Source organism: Lissotriton vulgaris, chromosome 7 (genome assembly GCF_964263255.1).
Source record: "Lissotriton vulgaris chromosome 7, aLisVul1.2, whole genome shotgun sequence".
Classification (NCBI taxonomy): Eukaryota; Metazoa; Chordata; class Amphibia; order Caudata; family Salamandridae; genus Lissotriton; species Lissotriton vulgaris.
In genome coordinates, this window is record NC_141695.1 from 1,501,222,074 (window position 1) to 1,501,245,778 (window position 23,705).

At 46.7% G+C, this 23,705-nt stretch overlaps 1 protein-coding gene across 16 annotated transcripts in view; it reads right to left on the minus strand.

Moving 5' to 3' along the window:
• The window catches only part of CPNE1 (copine 1), a 662,572-nt gene that overhangs the window by 120,226 nt on the left and 518,641 nt on the right, over positions 1-23,705 (minus strand). For all 16 annotated transcript variants that reach the window (XM_086932333.1, XM_086932339.1, XM_086932337.1 and 13 more), the window contains one exon: positions 19,330-19,463. In XM_086932333.1, coding sequence (XP_086788459.1) covers positions 19,330-19,463 — 134 coding nt within the window. The remainder of the gene's footprint in view (positions 1-19,329; positions 19,464-23,705) is intronic.

The following is a 23,705-nucleotide window of genomic DNA, read 5'->3' on the forward strand; positions in this document are numbered from 1 at the left end:
TGAACTCGCATATTTGAAAGCACTTTCATGCACGAAAACTAAGAAAAAGGTTTTGGTGAAATAAAACTTTTTGGCACGAGCACACTGCACTGTATTCTGAACTCACATATTTTAAAGCACTTTCTTGCGCAATAATGAAGAATAACGTTTTTGGTGAACTAAATTATTTTGGCAAGAGCACACAATGAGCAACTCTTGAAGAAACTAGAACAAAGTGTCCAAGCAAAAACTGCCTGAGGCCAGCTCCCTCAGCTGCTCCTTGGCCTGGCCATTTCCAGGGCGCGTGCCCAGTCCCGAACAACTGGCCTTTTTGTGTGCTTGAGCTGTAGTGTGGTCTTTTGTGACTCACTGGCCAGAAGCTTGCAAATATGTTTAAATGAAAGGGGCATGGTGAGGGAGCTGGGAGAGTGAAAATTAAATGAAAGTTAAAGAAAAATCATAAGAGGACTTGTGGGTGGCGCTGGCTTGATAAACAACATGCCTTGTGGAGTCATTTTAAAATCCTTGGTACATTTCAGAATGCCGGTTTCCATTTCAACTTTTTTTTCAATAATGGGACACCATGAGCAAAGTTACAAAACGGAACAGAAACGTGAGGGCTGTTAAGGAGGTGTATAATAAAGCCGATCTGCGAAGGAATAGAAGCAAGAGGATCGGACTGGTGGGAGGAAACAAACAAGTTAAATAAAACACGAGCTCTTGTGTATAAAGCATAAGGACAAAGAAAAAGGAAGCTCCTAAAATAGGAGCAGTGGATTGACAGGATTACAATAACATATTTCCTGCGGTTACCCACAGAGTTCTGCAGCCAGCACACTAACCCACCGATCTACCTGATTCGCTTTAAGTATATTGTGAAGACTTGCCTCAGCAAAGATCTGCAATGGGTCCCCAAGGCTGATCTGGAGCACGTTTCCCAAGAAGGGCAGTCGGATGGGCCCTGGGGGTCGCCGGTGCGAAGGACAGCACAGCCTCCGGAGCTCCAGTAGCAGCAGGAGGCTGGCTCAGTCAAGCAGCACCGATAACCAGGCCGGACAGTTCGTCCAGACGAGAGAGACCATTTCCGAGTCCTAACGTGCGCACTCTCACTGGCACTGCTCACGCGCAGGCCAAAGTAAATAAAAAAACAATACTAAAGCACAACGTAGGACACCGTGAGATCTACACAGCCTGTAGGGTCTGAAATGCATTTGGTGAACAGTAAGATCAGAATACAAGATGTACGAGTTACTTACCTTCCGTAACGATGTATCTGGTAGAGACGTTGTCTAGCAGCAGATTCCTTAACTTAGAATATCCCGAGCAGTCAGACTGGATCCAGAATTGTTTTGCAGCCGCACCTCTGCGTGCCGGGATACGACGCCACACGACCCCGCCCCGACGCCATCCACGTACGTGAGTAAGCTAGGTCAAATAAGTCCCTCCCGGCGCGCTGACGTCAGTTTTCTTCGGAGAAACTTTTCCGCAGCACAACGGGGAGCCACCAACAAAAACTGTGAAAGTATGGGAACAGTATGTGAGGGATGAAAATATATGAATAAAGGAGGATGGTGCAAGACACCATTGTAAAAGACAGAACTAGACACTGCCTATATATAAGTGAAAAAGCTGTGAGAAAAGAACCCCGCAATGGAGCGAAGACCATTCCCCAAGTGCAACAAGGAAGAATATCTCAACAGACAGAAATAGACTGCCATTACCATGTAGAACTGTGCTGTCCAGCAAGAACGGAGCACAGAAGAACAACAGTCCATTACAGGAAGGTAAGAAAAGACTGGCACTTCCGCTATAGCAATGGAAGTGTGAAATAGAGCTCCACAGATCCCCAAAGAATACGACTATAGAGGAGATAGAACCCGGAGTCAATAGAGAAGGCGGGAGGAATGGAAGGCAACAGGAGAAGAAAATGAATCTCCTGGTGAAGGTAACTCAAAGGAAAAAAAGCCCCTTGGAGGGAATTAGCTGCATATGGCAATTCTCAAAGGGGCGCAACAACGCAAGCACCCGTGAGAGAAAAACCAATAGCAACTGAAATAGGCCAGTGGAGAACACCACTTGGCAAGGTCCTTGCAGAACGGGATGGCTGGGTGGGCGTTAAGGAGTCTGCGGCTAGACAACGTCTCTACCAGATACATCGTTACCGAAAGTAAGTAACGCGTACATCTGATATAGATATCTAACCGCAGATTCCTTAATTTAGAATAGATACCACAGCCATACCCCAAAAGGGAGGTGGGTGTGGGACAGAACAACAAAATGCCAAGCATCCGATCCTGCAACAGAGTGGGGCGGAAGCTGTGGCCAGAAAGCAACCCAAGCAGCTCAAAAGAGCGGAAATAACAGGATAAAATATATCCTAAAAAATGCCAGAATGGTGCTATACCATACCCATATAAAAAATGACAGGTAGCCCTATACCAGAGCAGAGAGAGAGAGGAAGAAAATGAAATAAATGAAATGAAATGAATGAAATGAAATGACATGAAAAGCTCATTTATAAAGCGCGATAGCTGCCCTCAGGCGTCCCAGCACTACGGACGACACTTGACAGTGAGAAACCATTGAGGATTTTTCACGGTCAAGTGTCGTCCGTAGAGCTGGACCACACTTGACAGCTGAATAAAGCCCACTCTCCGCCTAATGGTGCACGAGGAGTACACCGACCCAAGCTTGAAATGAACTTGAAGAGATGCAACCGGAGCCGAACAGATTAGCCTATAGAAGGAAGTCGAAGGAGCCGGTGTCAAAAGTCCAAGGGCAAGAGCTAGAACCTAAGCAATTCTTTGGGGATAGCCGGCGGGACAAGAAACACGCCAAGTGCACACCCAACCCAAAAAAAGGGAAATTAGGGCCAATTAGCATTAATTCTGAACCGCTGAGGCCGGTAAAATACGCAGCCAGCAAAAAGCCATAAAACCTTAAAGAGGCCTACACAAGAAGCATAAGAACGCCCAACCGGGCAGTATGAAACCAAAGTGAGAAACAACCCACTATATAGACTAAGGGGCAGTAGCCAATGACCACTGCCACCAGCAGAACTGCCCCGGAGGCGTATTTTAACAAGAGCAGGTGATCATTTGGAAAAATGGCTTATCCGAAGGAAGAGGCCAAAAACACCAAGTTAACGAATGGTGGAAAGAGTCTCAGAATCCGAGACCAACACGTCAAAGACACGTACAGCTTCGAACACGAAAAAGGGAGCATTTGTCAATTTGGGAAATCACTCAAATAAGCAGAAGCAAGGAGGACCGTATGCGCATCTCGCAACCACTTAGAGAAGCTCCGCCACACATGGAGATATTGGTCCAGACTTCGCAGCCTCGACAAGAGGTGGCGGCATAGGAAGAGGAATGCCAGGCCACCGGCATGTATACAGGAAGATATAACATATAAAATGTAGAGGCAGCACTAGCCAGGAGCAGGAACATGTCCATACCGGAGCATACCTAGTACAGTATAGGCAGGTAGGAGCCGTTTTTTAAGAGGAGACCATGAAACCTCCCAAGGTGGATGACCATAGCGTAAGCAGATGGTACCAGGGAAAAACAGAGCACCGTACAACTGACCACCAAGCGACGCATGGAGACCACAGGAACCCCAGGCGAGATAAGCAAAGCTATATAATAGCATACAAGTACCCCACATGGAGTATGCATACCCCAAACAACGGGCAATAATTAGGGCAATAAGCCAAGCCAAAGAGCGCAGCAAGAATAGAACTCATGAACTTGAGCTCCGAGCCGGAAGACATTACTGAGCTGAGGCACCTGCTCAGAACCACAGTCAGAGGACCAGACACAGCAACCTGTGGGACACAGCCACACCAGGCCAACAGGCAGCTTAAAGGAAAACACATCCAAGGGATGCCAATAAAAGGGTAACCACCCCATATCACATAAAAAAGACGTAAGGCTCACTGCCCATGGCTAACACAGAGTGTATCTGTTAAGGATGCAAAATGAAAAGGAACCACACCGGAAGATAGTCTAAGAAGACCTAAGTGGGAGGACGAAAGCCTGCAAGGCGCTGGTGAACCGCCGACTAGGCGTGAGCATCAAACAGCAAAACCCCACCAAAGGGCAAGTCAATCAGTTGCTCCCGGATTTTTTCAGGTAAGACGCTGTCTCGCAACCAAGCGTGACGCCTTAAGGCAACAGAGCCCGCCATAGCTCGGCCCAAAGAATCAACAGTATCTAAGGCAGGGAGAGTTGTGAATTCGGCAAGGTCGTGGCATCCCTAAGGAGGTGAAGGAGTCAACACGAGCGCCTTCAAAGGTGGCAGAAAGCAAGGACTCTGCAGAGTTCCATAGGGCAGAGGTAGCCTGACCCAAAACAAACTGTACTCACTGAAGGACCGTAGGGCAGCACTAGTGGATGCAAAGATGTTCATACCCCATGCCTCAAACCATCTGGACTCCTGAGAGGGAGGAAGAGTTAGTGGGGGCAGAGAAGGAAAGGCAGTCTGCAACATAAAGCACTGGGCATCAGGGTGCACAAAAAGACAAACCGAGCTGTAAGGTGGCAGAGCAAAACCGAACGAGCCACCGGGTCACCTGAAGCAGGCCACACCCAGGTACCGAAAAGGGCATCATAAAGTGAAGCCGCAAAGGGCAGAAGCTGTTCCACATTTCCGGACCCACGGTGCAGAACCTCAAGCAAGGGGTCCAGAGGCAAAGGAGCAGAGGGGGGTTGCATGTTTAAAATGTGGGTGGCTAATGAGACCACTCGCAAAAAAGCCGCACCAGCGTCGGTAGCCCTCCACGGGGGGAAAACAGCTCATCTGTGGGGGAGGGTTCTAAGCTGACCCTCCCGAGACACTGAGGGTGCAACCAATGCCCCACGTAAGGGAGCCCCATGGAAGAATGAGGATCCTGATGGGGCTCCTGAGGAGGCGAAGAGCCTACCGGTTCTGGGAGCTCCTGAGAATGCTCCTCAAATTCCAATCGGGGGCACTGGCAACAAAACCTATTGCGGCGCCTTGCGACGCCAAACTCTCCAGAGGCCTCTAGAGAAGAGTCCACAACTCGGCGTCGACACGGCGTCAAAACGACGTGCTTCGGCGCAGATCGTGCTTTGTCAGTAGCCGACTCTGCTGCATCTGGCATAGAGTCGGCGCCAAAACTTTGACAAGCTCCCCTTCTGAAGAAGAAGGCGCGGGAGCTGGCGAGGAAAGCCTTTCGCGCCGACTCCGCCTCATCCAAGACAGGCTTTGACTCCGAGGAAAGAAGCCGAGGCGGAGCTGAGCCTCCACGCACCGGTGCAGCGCTGACCTGGCTCCGGACAAGCGTCTACCTGCCCAGAAGCCGGGGTGTGCTCAAGGAAGGGCTATGAGCACCGGTAACCACCTGCAGTGCCACAGGGAGCCCAGAGGGGCTATGCAGCACGGCAGAGGCGCCGTGAGTGGTAGAGGGGGACCCGGGTGGGCTGCGCCATAACGCCTCCATGTGGACCGTAGAGGGGGGCCCAACCTGGCCGTGCCCTGACACCACATCTCCAACGTTCCTGGGGGGGCAAAGGCTTAATTGGTACTGGGAGCGAACCCGCCGGGGACCCCACAAGAAGTGGATGCCCCAGGAATGGGAGAGGACCCAAGGGAGGCCTGAAGACCCGCTGCATATGCCCCCATCTGGGCCCAGGTCGCCACCAAACCTGGGAAGGGCGGATAGAGAGGGGGGGTGGGGGGGCTGTTGGGAGCGCACCTCTGGAATGTTGGAAGTTGCAGCACGCGCCAAACAGTAGAAGTTTGCGATGGCCCCAATGAAGATTATAACAGGTTGCCTCTAGTACCATTTGTTCATACTTTTCTTTCCGAAGTAGGACCTTAATCTTTCCTACCTGTAGTGTTCAGTCAATGAACTAGTCTCTTCTATGTTTTTCTTATCACATGGGTCGGTGAGCAAACATATTTGTAGCGTTTGTAAACATACACAATATATATTTTAAAAAAACTTTATTTAAAAAAAAAATATAGTTTTACTTCAAAATTTTCTTTTCATTTTCTCATTCGTTTGGTATGTATTATTCAAACATATTATACACTATAACCTTATACATACTTATAGCTTGATATACAAATGTGAAAATAGATTATCTACAGTGCATGATCAAACAACAAACATTTTCACCATGACATTACATTAGTGCCATAACATCCTACTATATATAGTCCTTATTTATCGGGATGTCCACTACTTAACCTATATTTTTCTCTTTTTCTGTGGTCCAGGTAAAAAAAGTGATGGATATGAATAACAGAGAACACCTTTGGATTTCTTCTCCAAGTTCCAACCACTGTGTGTTGGTTGTACCAATAATCTCTTTTTTTTACTTCCGTTGCCTCTGCAATAGTGATACTCTTGATCTTAGGTTGTGGATGGGTAAGTGAATTGGTGGGGTGATGTGCCGACGCGTTTCGACCTTCAGGATAGGACCTGTATATTTACAAAGAATATCTTCCTCAGGGCTGTTGTCGTTTTCCTGTTGTAGGACACTTCTGCTGTCTGTTTTTTTAACCAGGCTGGAAGCCTCGCAGCCAGCTTGTGAGGAAATATAAATTTTATGGTCAAGATGTGTTCCCTAGCGCGTACCCCACCGTTTCCATGTACGAGTTAAAGTGCATGTAACTTCCCTCCTGTACCAGCTATGAAGACGCAAATACATTTGCGTCCAACGTTAACATGTCCTCTTTCAGACCCACCATGAATGGGTTGAATGGTCCGTTCCTAAGTATGCTATGCCAACGTCTTTTTGTAGTGTACTTCTACGTTTTTCAGCTCTGGCTGAGTAGGCCCCTGAATCTCTGCCACCGAGCCTCTTTTCTGGCTTCTGACTCCGAGGGCCTCTGCTCAGGCTGCCTCTGTACCCGTGAACTCTGACTTACTTTCAGCGCGGCCCCTCGCGCTCAGCTCAGCCTGCTGCCTGCCAAGATCGACTACAACCTTCGTGTTATCTGTTTCCCTCCCCGAAAATACATTCCTGCCTGCTAGTTTCAGTAAACATCCTTCCTCAGCTGCAGAGCCAAAGGGCCGGCCTGTCTCTATGCAAGTAATTCAAGTAATTCATAGCCTCGGTTGCCATGCTCCCATGGAAGGCCCATGCCCCCACGCTTCTCATACAGACACTCAGGCGCTTATACACGCATTCACAGCAAGTATAGAATAGCTTCTGCCCTAGAAACCTTTCCGCCCAGATAGCTTAGTTCCTAAACATCAGATACCAGATATGATAGAAGCACAAGTTGATCTGACATGCCAGACTTCTGTCTCTTTCCGTCAGTGTAAATGTCAAGTCCCCTGCACCCTCCAGCTTCACGTCAATCACACGTCATGCAGCTGCGCGCGCATCCAAGCTTCCGATTTCTGCTGACATTGCAACATTTTCTGTTAGTGCCACCCCTTTTGTGACACCTACCTGTGACGTTTCTAGCACACACCTCTAGTTCACGCCTCTTGATTACGCACTTGTACCACGTGTATACTGTTATCTTGTCTTCTCTCAGCTGTTACGCCTTCTATACTGTTTCCAATGGTGTAAAATAAGTATATAAGCTATGTACTGTTAATAAAATGTAGCGCTCTATCCCTTCTGACACCCCTGTGGTGGTCAGAACATGATATCCTGGCCATGACCATTCCTTTTTAAGGAATAAAACCCCTAAGAACTCTAACACCACGGACTCTGTCTCTTTCTTCCGATCTGAGTTATTATTGATTAAGTACTTACTTGCCTAGAAATTAAGAGAGTAAATTAATTATTTACGTCATTTGGCGCCCGAATAGGGACCCCTCCCCCACCTCACGCGCCGGTTGGCGCATTGCAAGCTCTGTCCCCTGCCATCAGTTAGATGGACCATACGCGTACCGGCAGGATTTCCTGCATCTCCCTCTGACCCACGGAGGTGACGAGGACTGCGATCAGTGCCCAGACGAGGCGGTGAGGAGTGCGGAGGATCCCGACCAGAGCCTAGCCGAAAGAAACAAGGTCCGAGGTGTCAAGAGGCCCACCAGGTTTCCGAAGTTTTCCGAAGTTTCCCGAAGTTTTCCGAAGTAACGAGTCGAGTCCAGTCGAGTTTTCCGAGGCCTTCTGTTTCCGTGCTTCCCGGTGAGTACCATTGCTGGGACGTATCTAGACGGGTTTGGGTACACAAGTCCGGTCTGCACTGTTTTTAGGCAGTGTATCTGTACTGTTTAGCAGTATATCTAGTATTCCGAATTTCTGAATATTTGCACTGTTACACCAGTGTATCTGTACTGTTTAGCAGTACATCCGGTATAGGGGGTAGTCATCTATGTCTCAAATGTCTTTTCATGTGATTAATGTCGTGGTATGAATGTGACTGTTTTTATGTGCATTATTGTGTTTTCTTGTATAACTAGTTATATTCAGAATTAAGTATCAAGGATCGCGCATTTCAGTATCAAGTAGGCACAATGCCGTTCTTCAACAAGTTAAAGCAGATAGGAACTAGGAAAGGGATGTTAGAAGAAGAAATTCCTATCCCCCCTAGGGACACTCCAGGTAACTTTATGTATAATAAGCATGGCATAGATGCCATATTGTACCTAGAATTATGGACCGATTATACAAAGCACCTAGACGAAAGACACAGATGGCCAGTTAATGGAACATGGGATGCCGAGTGCATCATAAAGGTAGAAGAGGCATTACGGAAAAAGAAAGCCAGACAAGCTCAGAAAGACGCCATAGAATTTTGGCGTAAGGAATCACATAAACGTGCTGAAAGAGCGCTCCGCAGAGAAGACAGGCTTAAAGAATCAGACAGAGCTCAAGAAAATGAACTAGTTACCGAAGGAATCCGAGTAAAAACAGAACAAATAGATCGCATCCGAAATAGCCAAGTAAACGGCATGTATCTTATGGCCGAGGGTACACCTGACGCCATTTCAGAAATACCGAAAAATCTGCCGCCACCACTGGTTCCAACTAAAGTAATGCATAAGACTACTAAAGATATATTCCTGAATTCCTACCTAGAAGATGTAGCTCCAGCTTACACCAACCTGCCTGTTCGTGCCCTGCCTACTGACGGGGACGGGGGTGGCACCCCGCCCCAAGATCATGCTTCGCCAGTACCACAACAGACCTCCCCTGTTCCGCCAGCCCCGCCGCTTCCTGCACTCAAAACAGACCTACCGAAATCACGTCCACCAGATCCTACTAAAAGACAGACTCAAATACAGACTGCACACAGAGATGATATCCAAGCCTCCGCTTCAGGGGGTGCGACCGCGGGTCCTCGGACTCCGCCATTGACACACAGATTAAATATCAGAGATATACAGAGTCCCCTCACGTCCAGGTCTCCTCACCTATCCCGTTTGGACGCATTCAAGGAAAACATTTCAGTTTGTAGATACGATCCAGTACCCGGTAAAGACGATCTAATGATATTGGCATCACTACGGTTAAGATCTGCTACTGATATCTTGCTAAGCTATGTAGGAATGAAGGACCGTCTAGACAGAATATACGAGTTTGTTCAGACAGGGAAAGACCCTGACAGTATCAAGAATGCCATGGAAAACCAGAAAGTTGACATACAAGCACAGATACTACGATTTTTCATAAATTGTCTAATAAGAGAACGAGATAGGCCTGGAACAGATCAGAGTGAATTAGATGCACTGAACAAGTGGGGTCAAAATATAGCCGATGGAAAACATGACAAACAGAATTGCATAGCCACTATGTACAGAAAAATAAGAAAAACAGTAATAGAGGTACACCAAAAAGAGAAAGACAAAGCTTCCTCTGAGGAGGAAGAAGAATCTGAAGAACCAGAAAAGACTGCAGGTACCATAGCATATGTAGGTAAGGGAACTTACCTTAGGAAGGGCGTCCGTCCAGAAAGCAAGAGAGTTTTCTTCTCTGCCTTGACAAATCCGAATTCTGCTGAGCATCAGTTCCAGGAAACTGATAAAAGGCTTCGAGATCGAGTTGGGTACCACGTACTCAATTCTATGGATGAACAAGAACTAGCCCGATCAGCCGTATCATGGGCCGAAAATGCAGACATATATAACGATGACACGGTGGCACAGACATTTCTGAACCTCTCCCCCGACGAACAGAAATTAGCAAGTGTATACATGATTCAGCACCTCCTCATCAAATACAGAAAACATTATTCTGATCCAGGTCCCTTACACGAAACACTAGAAGCACTACTCATGGACAGATGGAGAGGCTTAAGCACCAAATTAATTCAAATAATTCTAGAACAACGACACAGATATAATACTTTTGTAAGCTCTGAATATGTTCCCGCCCCGCCCCCAGAAAGGAAAATGTATCACATGCAACGCCTGAGTGGCGTTGAAAGTCAGAACCCCTTACGAGAAGTGCACCCTGTTATGGGTGAGGATCGTGTCTTGAAACGCGTGTATGTACACACGCCTCTGACTAAGTTAGAACTGTTAGAAATGAAGAAACTAGTACCGTGTCATGATAAAGACCCTGCAGGTTTTCACAGAGAGCTTAAAGACATGTTACTGATGGGGGATTTCACATATGATGACATTATGAAAATGTTAAAAGTACTGTTGCCCACGGGTATCTTCGAGAAATTAAAAGAAAAGGAATGGGAGGTGGGGGACACCAAGATTGCATGGGCAGAAATAGAGGACGAAGAAAGAAAACGGGTCCCGGGGTTAGGCCTTGGGGACAAAACTAAAGCATTACCAGGTTTGATAGTACAGGTTCTGCCCAGATTATTGACAACTAGAAAGGAAGATTGGGACGCCATCTCGTCCTGTAAACAGAAACATGATGAAGATACTAGTGACTTCTATTCAAGATTCGAGAAATGTTTCATTATTAATAGTGGCCTCAAGCCAAGTAGCGAGTCGTACCCGCATCTTTTTGTATCAAAGTTAGTGGAGAATTCCCTACCGTTAGTTAAAAACCGTGTATACAAGGTCGAGAGTACATGGCAAGCGAACACGCCATCACAGATGTTACAGATGTTACAATACCATCAGAACAGAATTAGAGAAGAACAAGATCAGGAACAGAAACGTATGAAAGACACGAAGATGAAAATGTTAGTAGCACAGACGGTCCCAGCCGACAGTCACAGAAAGGGTACGACCCAGACAGGTCACACCGCAGCTCCCGTTAAAGGGACATGCAATTATTGCAAGCAGCCAGGTCATTACGTACATGAATGTCCAGTCCTGAAACATAACATAGCGACAGGTAAAACTAAAGAAAGACCGCATCCGCCTAGACAAGACCATAACCAGCATCAGTCTTCGCAGAATACACAGAATACACAGCCTATGCATGCTTCTTCGACTCCAGCACAGACAGTAGCGATACCACAGCCACAGCCCATTGCCGCATCTCAGCAAGTTTCACAACAGATGTACCAGTATGCCCAGTCCGCTTATCCCGAATATTCCCGATATACATGAAACAGCCTAGAGAGGGAAGGTGGCTTGCCTCTTATTGAGATTCCTGTAGATCAAGAAGGTCCTTATGTACACAGTCAAGTATTGGGAAAAGACAGAAAGTTTTTAATTGACACAGGGGCAAGTCGCACTACGATCAGCCATGATGAAGTCCCAGGGGCACCCCTCTCAGGCTCACAGAATGTTTCCCTTGGTTTTTCAGGACAGCCTATTGTAAATGAGGTATCAGAACCAGTTCCCCTGGCTGTGGGTCCGTTATCACGTGTTACAGACTTGTTACTTACAAAATCATGTCCAGAAAATCTGTTCGGAATTAAGACATTGAAGGCTCTAGGAGCTATAATATGCTGTTCCCCGGAGGGAGTTAGACTCTTTCTACGGGATTTCAAGGGTCATTATGTTTTGCGAGAATTCGATGTCAGATTGAAAAATGTACCAGATTACTTGTGGGCAAGAGGCCCAACCGATGTAGGCTGTATGCACATTACACCATACCGTGTTACACTCAAGGCAGGTGTTGTATTACCCCGAATCAGACAATACAAGTTACCACCCGATGCTGTAGTGGCTTTACTGAAAATCATTGACGAGCTCATTACCCAAGGAGTGGTCGTCGAGACCGACTCCAATGTCTGTAACTCACCCATCATTCCGATTCTTAAACGTACTGATCCCAATGCACCGCCAGTATATCGGCTGGTAATTGATCTTCGAGAATTAAATAAATGCATTATTCCACAGTACCCTGTGGTCCCAGATATCTCATCCCTATTGACTGCTATTGATTCAGAAGCAACGTTCTTTACTGTAATTGATCTCAAGAACGCCTTCTTCAGCGTGCCTATTGATCCAGAGAGCCAATATCTCTTCGGATTCAGTTTAAATGGACGCAGCTTCAAATTTTCACGCGCACCTCAAGGATTCACAGAAAGCCCCAGCATCTATAGTCAAGCACTGAAAAGACAACTAGATTGTATTCAAATGCCAGTTAACACCGCTTTACTGCAATACGTCAATGATCTACTGATCACCGCACGAAGTGAGCCCGAATGTGAAAAAGCATCATTGACAGTTTTACATTTCCTGGCCGACAAGGGGCACAAGGTGTCCCCTTCGAAGCTACAATTCTGTGTTCAGCAAGTTGTGTACTTGGGTCACTTGCTGTCCAAAGTGGGGAGACAACTCACTCCCGATCGCATTCAGTTAATTGTAAATATGCCGCAACCCCAGACACAAAAGGAAGTGCGGGCCTTCATAGGCCTCACCTCATACTGCAGACAATGGATTCCTCAATATGCATTTCTAGCTAAACCACTCATCCAGTTAACGACACAGGAGGCAGCAACTTCGACTGCCCTCCCTTGGACTCAGGAACACACACACAAGCTTTTGAAGAATTAAAGAAAGCATTATGCCAAGCACCAGTCTTAGCGACACCATGTTACAGCAAACCGTTTACACTTTTCGTTACAGAACGTGATGGTACAGCGTTGTCTGTCCTCACTCAAGATCAAGCAGGTTCACATAAGCCTTGCGCTTATTTTTCTAGTACATTGGATTCAGTAGCCCAGGCACTCCCTGCGTGCTTAAAGTCAGTAGCAGCAACAGCATTAGCAATAAGACAAAGTGATTCAATTGTTTTAGGTCATCAGTTAACAGTTCAAGTACCACATTCTGTAGAGGTTTTGTTAAACAGAACCCAGACTCAGCACTTAACTATAGCACGACTGACAGGTTATGAATTAACACTATTCCAGCCACACATAGAAATCAGACGCTGCAGTATCCTGAACCCCGCAACACTGTTACCTACAATTATGACAGATCCAGCCCAGCATGATTGTATCGAAATCATTAATGCAGTAACAAAACCACGACGAGACTTAACAGATGTCCCACTGACAAATCCAGACCTGACACTTTATGTGGATGGTTCATGCATGAGAACAAGTACAGGAGAATTAGTGGCCGCGTATGCCGTGACCACTGAAACTAAAGTTAAAGAAACACATCGTATTGACACACTGTCTGCTCAAGCAGCAGAGCTCATCGCTCTGACCTGAGCTTGTATTCTAGCCAAGAACAGAAATGTTAACATATACACTGATTCACGTTATGCATTCGGAGTTGTACACGACTTCGGAGTCCTCTGGCAAGAACGAGGTTTCCTGACCTCTCATGGGGCCAAGATCCAACATGGTCCCCTCATTCAAGCACTGTTAGAAGCAATACATTTGCCCTCGGGCATATCAGTCATGAAGTGTAAAGCACATACTAAAGTTACAGATTCTGTTTCCTAGGGTAACGACCTGGCAGACCAGACAGCAAAACATACAGCACTGACTCACACCCAGATTACTGATGTGACAAAGACAATAGTACCGACAAGGTGTATGGCAGTTAGAGATCCCACCCTAGACGTAATCGATATCCAGACACACGCTACCCCAGATGAAATAAAGAAATGGACTGAACTAGGAGGGATCCAGACAGATCAAGGTTGGATGACGAAGGGAAAATCTACATGGTTTCTCCCTGACTCTATGGTTCAAGTCATGATTAATACAGCACATAGTCCGGCACATCTAGGAGAGAAAGCGATGTTAGACAGTTTACAAAATCTCTGGAGCAATAAACACTTACGAGCAGCAGCAAAACAGAAAGTGCGTACTTGCATGATCTGTTGTCAGTTCAATCCAGGTAAAAGCGTCCCTGTAGAGCAAGGTGGATTTCATCCTCCCGATCACCCTTTTGAAGTCCTCCAGATGGATTATATCCAGATGAACAGTTGTCGAGGATTCAAGTATGTCCTTGTAATTGTCTGTGCTCTGTCCCGTTGGACCGAAGCATACCCAGTTCCAGACTACACTGCTCCGACCACTGCCAGACAGTTGGTTCGTGAATTCTTCCCCCGGTACGGTTTGCCCCGTGTCGTGTATTCAGATAATGGACAGCCATTCTCATCCGAGTTAATGAAGCAGGTTTCTTTACTGTTAGGTTACCAGTGGAAATTCCATTGTGTCCGACATCCTGAAGCAGCAGGCCTTGTAGAAAGGCATAATCAGACACTAAAAATCCGCCTTGCCAAGATATGTCAGGAGAAAGGGGTCGACTGGATAGTCGCCCTGCCCGTGGCACTATTCTACATGAGGATGGTCGCCCACTCGAGATCAGGGCTATCCCCGTACGAAGTGGTTTTTGGCAGACCACCGAATATGTGGGGGACGCCCATTCCGAAGAAAATCACTGATGTCGATTGTAATATGTTGACAGATTACCTTGCCTCCTTGATGTCTGCACTCCAATCATGTCGTTCACAGGTTGCCGCAGCCTTCCCTGACAACACTGATGTAAAGCCGCACGAGGTCCGTCCTGGGGACCTGGTACTCGTCCGGAATTTCGACCGGAAAGGTCCGCTGGAGCCCCGCTGGAAATCTCCGAAGACCGTCCTTCTCACCACGAGGACCGCCGTGAAGATTGAGGGGAGAAAGGGGTGGGTCCACACGAGTCATGTGAAGAAATTTTGTGGACTGAAACCTGACCGAGACTCGTCCACCCCCACCAAAGACTGTGTTGAGGGAAAAGACTTTACAGTATCCGAACGAGAAAAGACTCCCCAAGAAGAATACCGTATGAAACTCCGATCTAGCAAGTCAGACAGTTTAATTGTTTAAGTCCTCCCCTAGGTGAATCGGTTAAATAGTTTCTGACATGTATCCCCTAGATCGAGATAGAGAGAGAGAGAGACAAGTCAAAAGAAATACATACTGCAAATCACTGCGTAGTCACTGTATAGTGACGTTGTTAATAATGTTTTTTCTAAGTATTCTAATTATTATTGCCAGCATTCTGCTACCTATCTATTGGCCTATTTTCAGGCGTGAACAATCTGTTTACAATGTCTCTGCTGAACACACTTTTAGTGAATTACCGGCACACGAACTCTCTTACAGACTTGCGCTGCGCAACAATACATTCATTAGTATGTTACACCACTCCCATCAGACGAACAATGCTACAGATTGCTGGATATGTGGCCGACTCCCTCCCTACCAGAATTACAAGGGAGCTCTGCCCCTCTTTCCGTACCCGTTCACTCACAATGGCTCTTGTGGGGCATGGTTTAAAATAATTAATTCCTTAGATCCTGATATTGCTGTTTTCGATGGAGGCTGGGTTTGGGGAAACTTGAACTTAGTCCTGCTCGACGTCTGTTACCCTGATAAGGAGGGACTCCCTACTCGAATAGGAACTGATCTAGAAAATGAAGTGTATGGATTAGGTAACTACACAATTAGCCTTATGATCCTTACTGTTGAATCCGAAGCTGCACCAGTTCTGCCCCATATGCTAGTATTACCAGTCACTGGTGAATTATGTGTCCGAAAGAAAGGTTCAGTACACTTAGGTCATAGTAAATGCACTACTGTGGTCGAATTCAGTGACCGTGGTAAATCGTCCTTCAAAGCTATCAGTCACTCCTATTTTGTTTGTGGTCATACCGCATACATACGTTTGCCTCCGGATTGGGATGGTACCTGTTATATTGCATTCCTACTGCCACCTGTTTTTCTAGCTCCCCCTGATTACCATAGAAATACGAATCTAGTAAAGAATAGACCCAGAAGAGATATTCCACTTGTCGACTACACAGAAACGGCATGGGAACAGTACACTGATTTTAATAAAGGATTCTTTTTCTTTCTAGGACCTGTCCAAAACAGTAAATTAATACGTAGATTAACTAGAACACCTGAAGCTGTAGTACATGAAACTGCCTCCGCCTTACGTAACTTAACAGAGGAGCAATCTGCTATGCGGGTTGTTGTCCTTCAAAATCGTCTTGTTATTGACGTCATCTTGGCAGATAGAGGTGGAGCCTGTAAGGTCATCGGGTCAAGTTGCTGTGTTTTCATTCCACAAAATGCACCATCTGTCTATCAAGCCATTACCCGTCTGCATAAAATTGCAAATCAGATACATCAGAATCCAGGTACCTGGACTTGGTCCGGTTGGTTCTGGACAACGTTAACAGCCTGGGGATGGAAGATCCTATCCTTCCTAGGTTTCGGCCTTGTCATAGTATTCAGCTGCTGCCTGTGCCTACAGTGTGGGCCGGCGATATGTGGACTGTGTGCCACATCATGCATTGAACATTCCAGTTTCCTCTCAAACCGTCAAAGAAAGAAAGATGAGCAAATGATGTTGCAAGAACAAACTGATCAATTTATGATGATTAATATATCATGAAGGGTCCCTAGGGAACAAGGAGGGAATGAGGAAATATAAATTTTATGGTCAAGATGTGTTCCCTAGCGCGTACCCCACCGTTTCCATGTACGAGTTAAAGTGCATGTAACTTCCCTCCTGTACCAGCTATGAAGACGCAAATACATTTGCGTCCAACGTTAACATGTCCTCTTTCAGACCCACCATGAATGGGTTGAATGGTCTGTTCCTAAGTATGCTATGCCAACGTCTTTTTGTAGTGTACTTCTACGTTTTTCAGCTCTGGCTGAGTAGGCCCCTGAATCTCTGCCACCGAGCCTCTTTTCTGGCTTCTGACTCCGAGGGCCTCTGCTCAGGCTGCCTCTGTACCCGTGAACTCTGACTTACTTTCAGCGCGGCCCCTCGCGCTCAGCTCAGCCTGCTGCCTGCCAAGATCGACTACAACCTTCGTGTTATCTGTTTCCCTCCCCGAAAATACATTCCTGCCTGCTAGTTTCAGTAAACATCCTTCCTCAGCTGCAGAGCCAAAGGGCCGGCCTGTCTCTATGCAAGTAATTCAAGTAATTCATAGCCTCGGTTGCCATGCTCCCATGGAAGGCCCATGCCCCCACGCTTCTCATACAGACACTCAGGCGCTTATACACGCATTCACAGCAAGTATAGAATAGCTTCTGCCCTAGAAACCTTTCCGCTCAGATAGCTTAGTTCCTAAACATCAGATACCAGATATGATAGAAGCACAAGTTGATCTGACATGCCAGACTTCTGTCTCTTTCCGTCAGTGTAAATGTCAAGTCCCCTGCACCCTCCAGCTTCACGTCAATCACACGTCATGCAGCTGCGCGCGCATCCAAGCTTCCGATTTCTGCTGACATTGCAACATTTTCTGTTAGTGCCACCCCTTTTGTGACACCTACCTGTGACGTTTCTAGCACACACCTCTAGTTCACGCCTCTTGATTACGCACTTGTACCACGTGTATACTGTTATCTTGTCTTCTCTCAGCTGTTACGCCTTCTATACTGTTTCCAATGGTGTAAAATAAGTATATAAGCTATGAACTGTTAATAAAATGTAGCGCTCTATCCCTTCTGACACCCCTGTGGTGGTCAGAACATGATATCCTGGCCATGACCATTCCTTTTTAAGGAATAAAACCCCTAAGAACTCTAACACCACGGACTCTGTCTCTTTCTTCCGATCTGAGTTATTATTGATTAAGTACTTACTTGCATATAAATTAAGAGAGTAAATTAATTATTTACGTCACTTTGTTTGTTTAATTTCTGATTTTCATTTTGAGTCTCTATTCTGAAAGGTGGAGTACACTGTCTGTTTTTCTGGGTGCTTTCTTTTGGGGGTTGTTCTTAATCGCAGCTCCAGATTGTGGATTGTAGCTCTAGATTGTGAATTTTAGCTCTTATTTTGTTGAATTTTTGTCCGCATCCAGTCTTTTAATTATCGCATTTCCAAGCCGTCTTCTTCTTAGGATTCTGTGGTTCTTTGGATTTGTCAGTCTATTTTGAATCTTTGCTACGTCATGATGAAGCACGTCACCTAGGGCCAACCCTTGGTGAGTGAGGGGACTCAAGAAAAGAATGGTCTTTTCTTTAAACAGGGTTGTGTCACACTCAATTAGTAGACCCCCTTTCCCACCAGCTAGGTTTATTGATCCATCACATACAGATCTTTTTTTTACTCTTCAAAGGGCCAACAGGTGTCAAGGCATCTAACGAGGCCCTGCAGAGTAAAGTGGAAGTATGTAATGGCCAGATTGCAGGAGTAGAGGCAAAGCTGGAGGGCCTCAACAAAGCTATAAGTGGAAAAAGGATAAAGCTGAACAAGCATGAGGCTCCGGTTTCTAAACTTTCCACACTATACCATCTACTTAATCTACCATCTTGAGATTTAAGCTTATTGTAGGAAACAAAAAATACATTTTTGGGACTTATGGCTGCAGACCGAACACACAAGAAAGAAATACACCAGATTATCACAGAACTTTGTTTTTGATCTTTGGCCAAAAATAGGGGAGGTGGGTAAACTAATTAAAACGGTCTACAGTCAATAACGCAGCAGAACAGCTAGCAAAGGGGATAGAGAGCTACAGAACTGTGCTGGTAATTCTCCAAGATATTATCCATAGACTTAAATTCAGTAAAGCAGTATTACATTTGTTTACAAGTGACTAGAATGAACTAAGCAAAAATGTTGTTGCCAGTAAAGTATTTGTGAATAGAGCGTTTTTTACAGGCCTCAAAACAGTTCTACTGTTTCCAGATCTCAATGGTGTTTTAAGGGACTCCCGTCTGACTATGCTTTATCCAGAGTGCATAAATACAGTATGTGTGTGTGTGTTGTGCTATGAGCTGGATGCCCCTAAACAACCCGTTACCCCACCCAAAACACACCCAACTGTTCAAAAGAGCAAAGCTTGCATTTATGAATATAAACGTCTCTCCTGCAGTAATAAGCAGCGCCCGTCGGGGCACGAGTTAGGAGTTCACCATAACTAGGTAATTTCAGTGGTATTAACATTTTGCATTGCAATCAGTCTTTTTAGCTGTAATTTTATTTAAGGGCTATTCAGCAATTTTTATAAACTAACTGTAAGTGGTATAAGCACTGAAACACATTAGTCTGGATATGGAAGAAAACAAACAACTTACAGAAGCAGTTCCTTGTTGGGCAGCAGCAACTGCAAATCTTGAAACATGGTTTATTATGGGAGAGAAATTAGTTGGTCCATAAAGGCGCACCTGCGGCAAGGCTTGTCGATAAGAATCCACAATTCCTTGCACACCTGTTAAACAACAGTTTGTTGATTACTTCAGAGTGGTAACTTACATTTATAGGGTATCTCATCACTTAAGAGATTACCTATTGCATGCAAGACGAGATGGACATCAAGCAAACAAAACACTTAAGAACTTGCTGTACAAAAGTATGATCTAAATGACGAATGTACTGCTGACATTTTACCCTTTGATACACACAGGAATTATTTCTTTTCTTGTCAATGCAAGGAGAGGATAACTAAATTGCACTTGAAATAAAATGTGGAAAGCAGATACAAAAAAATGCATTTCCCGTTGAAATATGCTGAAGGTCGCGGCTGGAAATGCTGCTGTCACATACTTAAGAACATTCAAATCAAGCAAATACATTTTTGTGGCAATCAGTTACACCATAGTAACGAAATAGCAATTTTCTAGAGTAAAGTAGATTTTCAGTTGGTAATATAAAAAAACACAGTCTTTGATGTGCTTAGTACAATCTCTGCGCCCTGGTATTGGTTTAGTATTTGTGCTATACACACACACACACACACAACCGTGATTTATGGAAAACGTTTTTTTTTTAAAGATTTTACCTACGGACGTCTTTTAGCTGTCTTGTCGAAGAACTAATGTGTAAAATAAAATAGTAACAGTGGGGGGGTTGTATGCTAACTCAGGGCCTTGAGCCCTTATTTTACCCCCCCCCCCCCCACCTGCTTGCCAACACGCCCGCTGATTGGCAAGGCCGTTTGCAACGTTATGGCTGTTACTGTTCTTCGTGTCTGTTGGTTGTCGGCTGACACTTTGCGCCCTATACTGTGCGTGACATCTTGCCGGTACGGTGCGCATCGAAAAGACTGCGCTTCAGGAAACCTAAATGTACGCTTGGCAGCTCACCTGTAACCTGTGCGCACCATCCTGCCCATCTGGACAGCCTTTAAAAAGAATCGTACGCTCCCACTGTACTCTGCCGGATTATAAACTGCGCGCTTCATATTGCCTGGTAAACTGTACGCTTCCGCCCCCCCCCCCCCCCCTTGAAAAGACCCGTATGCTTCGATCCTCATTGCGAAGCTGTACGCCACGTACGGTTGCTCACGCTAGATGCGTGAGCATTGGTAGGGGCCGTCCATTTCTCCCGTTCGGAGCACACAGGAGCGCTACGAAGCGTACACCCTGCCCCAAACTTGCTAAAAGTAGCAGAAACGCGGGGAAAAGTATTTTTAAAGGACTACAACCTTTGCTAATTGGCACGCTGGGAACTGAGGCGCTACGGCGCTTTGATCTTGAAATGGCGGCTGCAACTGAGGACGAGAGAAGTCAGTCTGTTCAACAGCAAGTGAAATGAACCGAGCGACTTTGGTAAGCGCGTAATCAGCTGATTTGGTGTGACTAAGAGCGGCTGAGCACAGCGGATTGAAGCGGAGACCAGACCCAGCTGTTGTCTCAATCAACTAACTGTGCCTGACCTTGTCATGGCCGCCAAGTAAGACCGAGGTGAGCATTGTTTCTTTAGCGTCGGATCGGCGCTGAAGTCCCGGTTAACTTGTTGGGCACAGCGCATGAGTGATGAAAGTCCTCACTGCCAATCTACTGCTTTGGCCAAGTTTAGCCAAATGGTTGTCGGAAACAGATTCAATTACATTGCAATGGTGTATTCTGCCTGAACTTGTCATGGTTGTCATGGTACTTGTCATGGTTAACTCCCCATTGCAGTCCAAACTCAGTGGGAAGCCCTGCCCCGGCGCTCTCCAAGATTCTTCCCAGTTCAGTGGTATTTGTCCCTCGCAGTTACAATTGTAGCCTCTCTCGTGTAGTCAGGACATAATGTTTCTACTTCTGAGGTTTCATTTAGCTATTTAAGGTATTCTGGGAGTTGTTTTCGTTTGAGTGGCAGGCCGGATACCAATGGTTTGTTCAGAATAGCCAAGCACTGGAAACATGGCCGTGCTTGCTTCCCTGCCCCCTGGCTGTACTTGCTTCCCTGCCCCCTGGCTGTGCTTGCTCTCCTGAGTGTGTGTGTGTGTGGCTCTGGGTGGGTGTGTGTGTGTGGCTCTGGGTGTGTGTGGCTCTGGGTGTGTGTGTGTGTGGCTCTGGGTGTGTGTGTGTGTGGCTCTGGGTGTGTGTGTGTGTGTGGCTGGCTCTGGGTGTGTGTGTGTGGCTCTGGGTGTGTGTGTGTGGCTCCGGGTGTGTGTGGCTCTGGGTGTGTGTGTGGTAGTAATTGCTGTCTGCTGAGCTCGTCCGTAGGGTACAATAGGTCTCACATTTGCGAGAGATTAAGCTAATGGCAATGTAAATGACAATGCCATTTATTTATCTGTTTTCAAAACCAACACAAATACAAATTTTGTCATTTACAATGCCAATAGCTCTAACTTTTCGAAAGGCGAAACCACTGCATTGTAAATGCTTGTTTCTTTTTAGCTCTGCAATCAATAGGTGTGTGTGTCTTTTCTTGCTCTTTCCCCTTATGATGTTTTTTCCCTTTTCAAATCCCTCTGCTCGAGCAGTCTGTGAAGCTTCTTCACCCAGCTCATCTGTTGCTTTTCCCACCCTTCACAGCGTTTTTTATTTTTTAAATCCACCTGCCAAACTCCTCAGTTGCTGTCCTCCTCCTTTTTGCTCTCCTGTACCGTGCTGATTGCTCCACTAACCTGATCTTCCAAATGCGTCCCCCTTGCTCCAGCTCAGCTGCATTCACTTTTTAACCCTCCCACGACTCTTACCGCTTCACTGTTGGTCCCCTACCCCTTCTTGTTAATCTTTTAACATTTTTCTTTATTTATTATTATTTTTTGTATTTTACTAATAGAGTGCCTTTGAACACTTTTCAAACATTTTAAATGTACTGCTCCGAGATGGACTTTCACCATCTTGGAATGGTAAATTCTTTTAAAACAAGCATTTGCAATGCAATAGGTCTCGCATTAGGAAAGTTTGAGCTATTGGTATTGTAAATGACAAATTTTTTATTTAGTTTTTGTTTTTGAAAATAGCGAAATTAATAGCTTTGCATTTACATTGCCAATAGTTATAACTTTCGCAAATGTGACACCTATAGCATTTGTAATGCAATATGTGTTGTATTTACGTGACTTACATGTATTGATATTACAAATAATGGCTTTTAATTTCTTTAAATACTTAAATAAAAGTTATTTTAAGAGGGTGAGGGTGGGTGAGTGAGGGTGAGAGGGTTGTGAGGGTGAGAGGGTTGTGAGGATGAGGGGGTGTGAGGGTGTAGGTGGGTGAGTGAGGGTAAAAGGGTTGTGGGGTGAGGGTGAGGGGGTGTGAGGATGAGGGGTGTGAGGATGAGGGGGTGTGAGCTTGAGGGGGTGTGAGGATGAGGGGTGTGAGGATGAGGGGGTGTGAGCTTGAGGGGGTGTGAGCTTGAGGGGGTGTGAGCTTGAGGGGGTGTGAGCGTGAGGGGGTGTGAGCGTGAGGGGGTAGGAGCGTGAGGGGGTAGGAGCGTGAGGGGGTAGGAGCGTGAGGGGGTAGGAGCGTGAGGGGGTAGGAGCGTGAGGGGGTAGGAGCGTGAGGGGGTAGGAGCGTGAGGGGGTAGGAGCGTGAGGGGGTAGGAGCGTGAGGGGGTAGGAGCGTGAGGGGGTATGAGCGTGAGGGGGTATGAGCGTGAGGGGGGTGAGCGTGAGGGGGATGAGCGTGAGGGGGATGAGCGTGAGGGGGATGAGCGTGAGGGGGGAGTGTGAGGGGGGAGTGTGAGGGGGGGAGCGTGAGGGGGGGAGCGTGAGGGGGGAGCGTGAGAGGGGAGCGTGAGAGGGGAGCGTGAGAGGGGAGCGTGAGAGGGGAGCGTGAGAGGGGAGCAGGTGAGGGTGAGGGGGTGAGCGTGAGGGGGGTGAGCGTGAGGGGGGTGAGCGTGAGGGGGGTGAGCGTGAGGGGGGGGGTGAGCGTGAGGGGGGGTGAGCGTGAGGGGGGGTGAGCGTGAGGGGGGGTGAGCGTGAGGGGGGGTGAGCGTGAGGGGGGGTGAGCGTGAGGGGGGTGAGCGTGAGGGGGGGTGAGCGTGAGGGGGGGTGAGCGTGAGGGTGGGTGAGCGTGAGGGTGGGTGTGAGCGTGAGGGTGGGTGTGAGCGTGAGGGTGGGTGAGGGTGTGTGTGAGTGTGAGACTGGCGTAAATGCGACACTTTTTACATATCTTTACTGGTGCAAAACGCATTGGTACCAGCATGATGCACAGAAGATGGACGGCGTTGGTTGTAATTGGTGTGCAGGAGAGTTACAGGGGGCTTCGAGACAACATGTTCTTTCCAC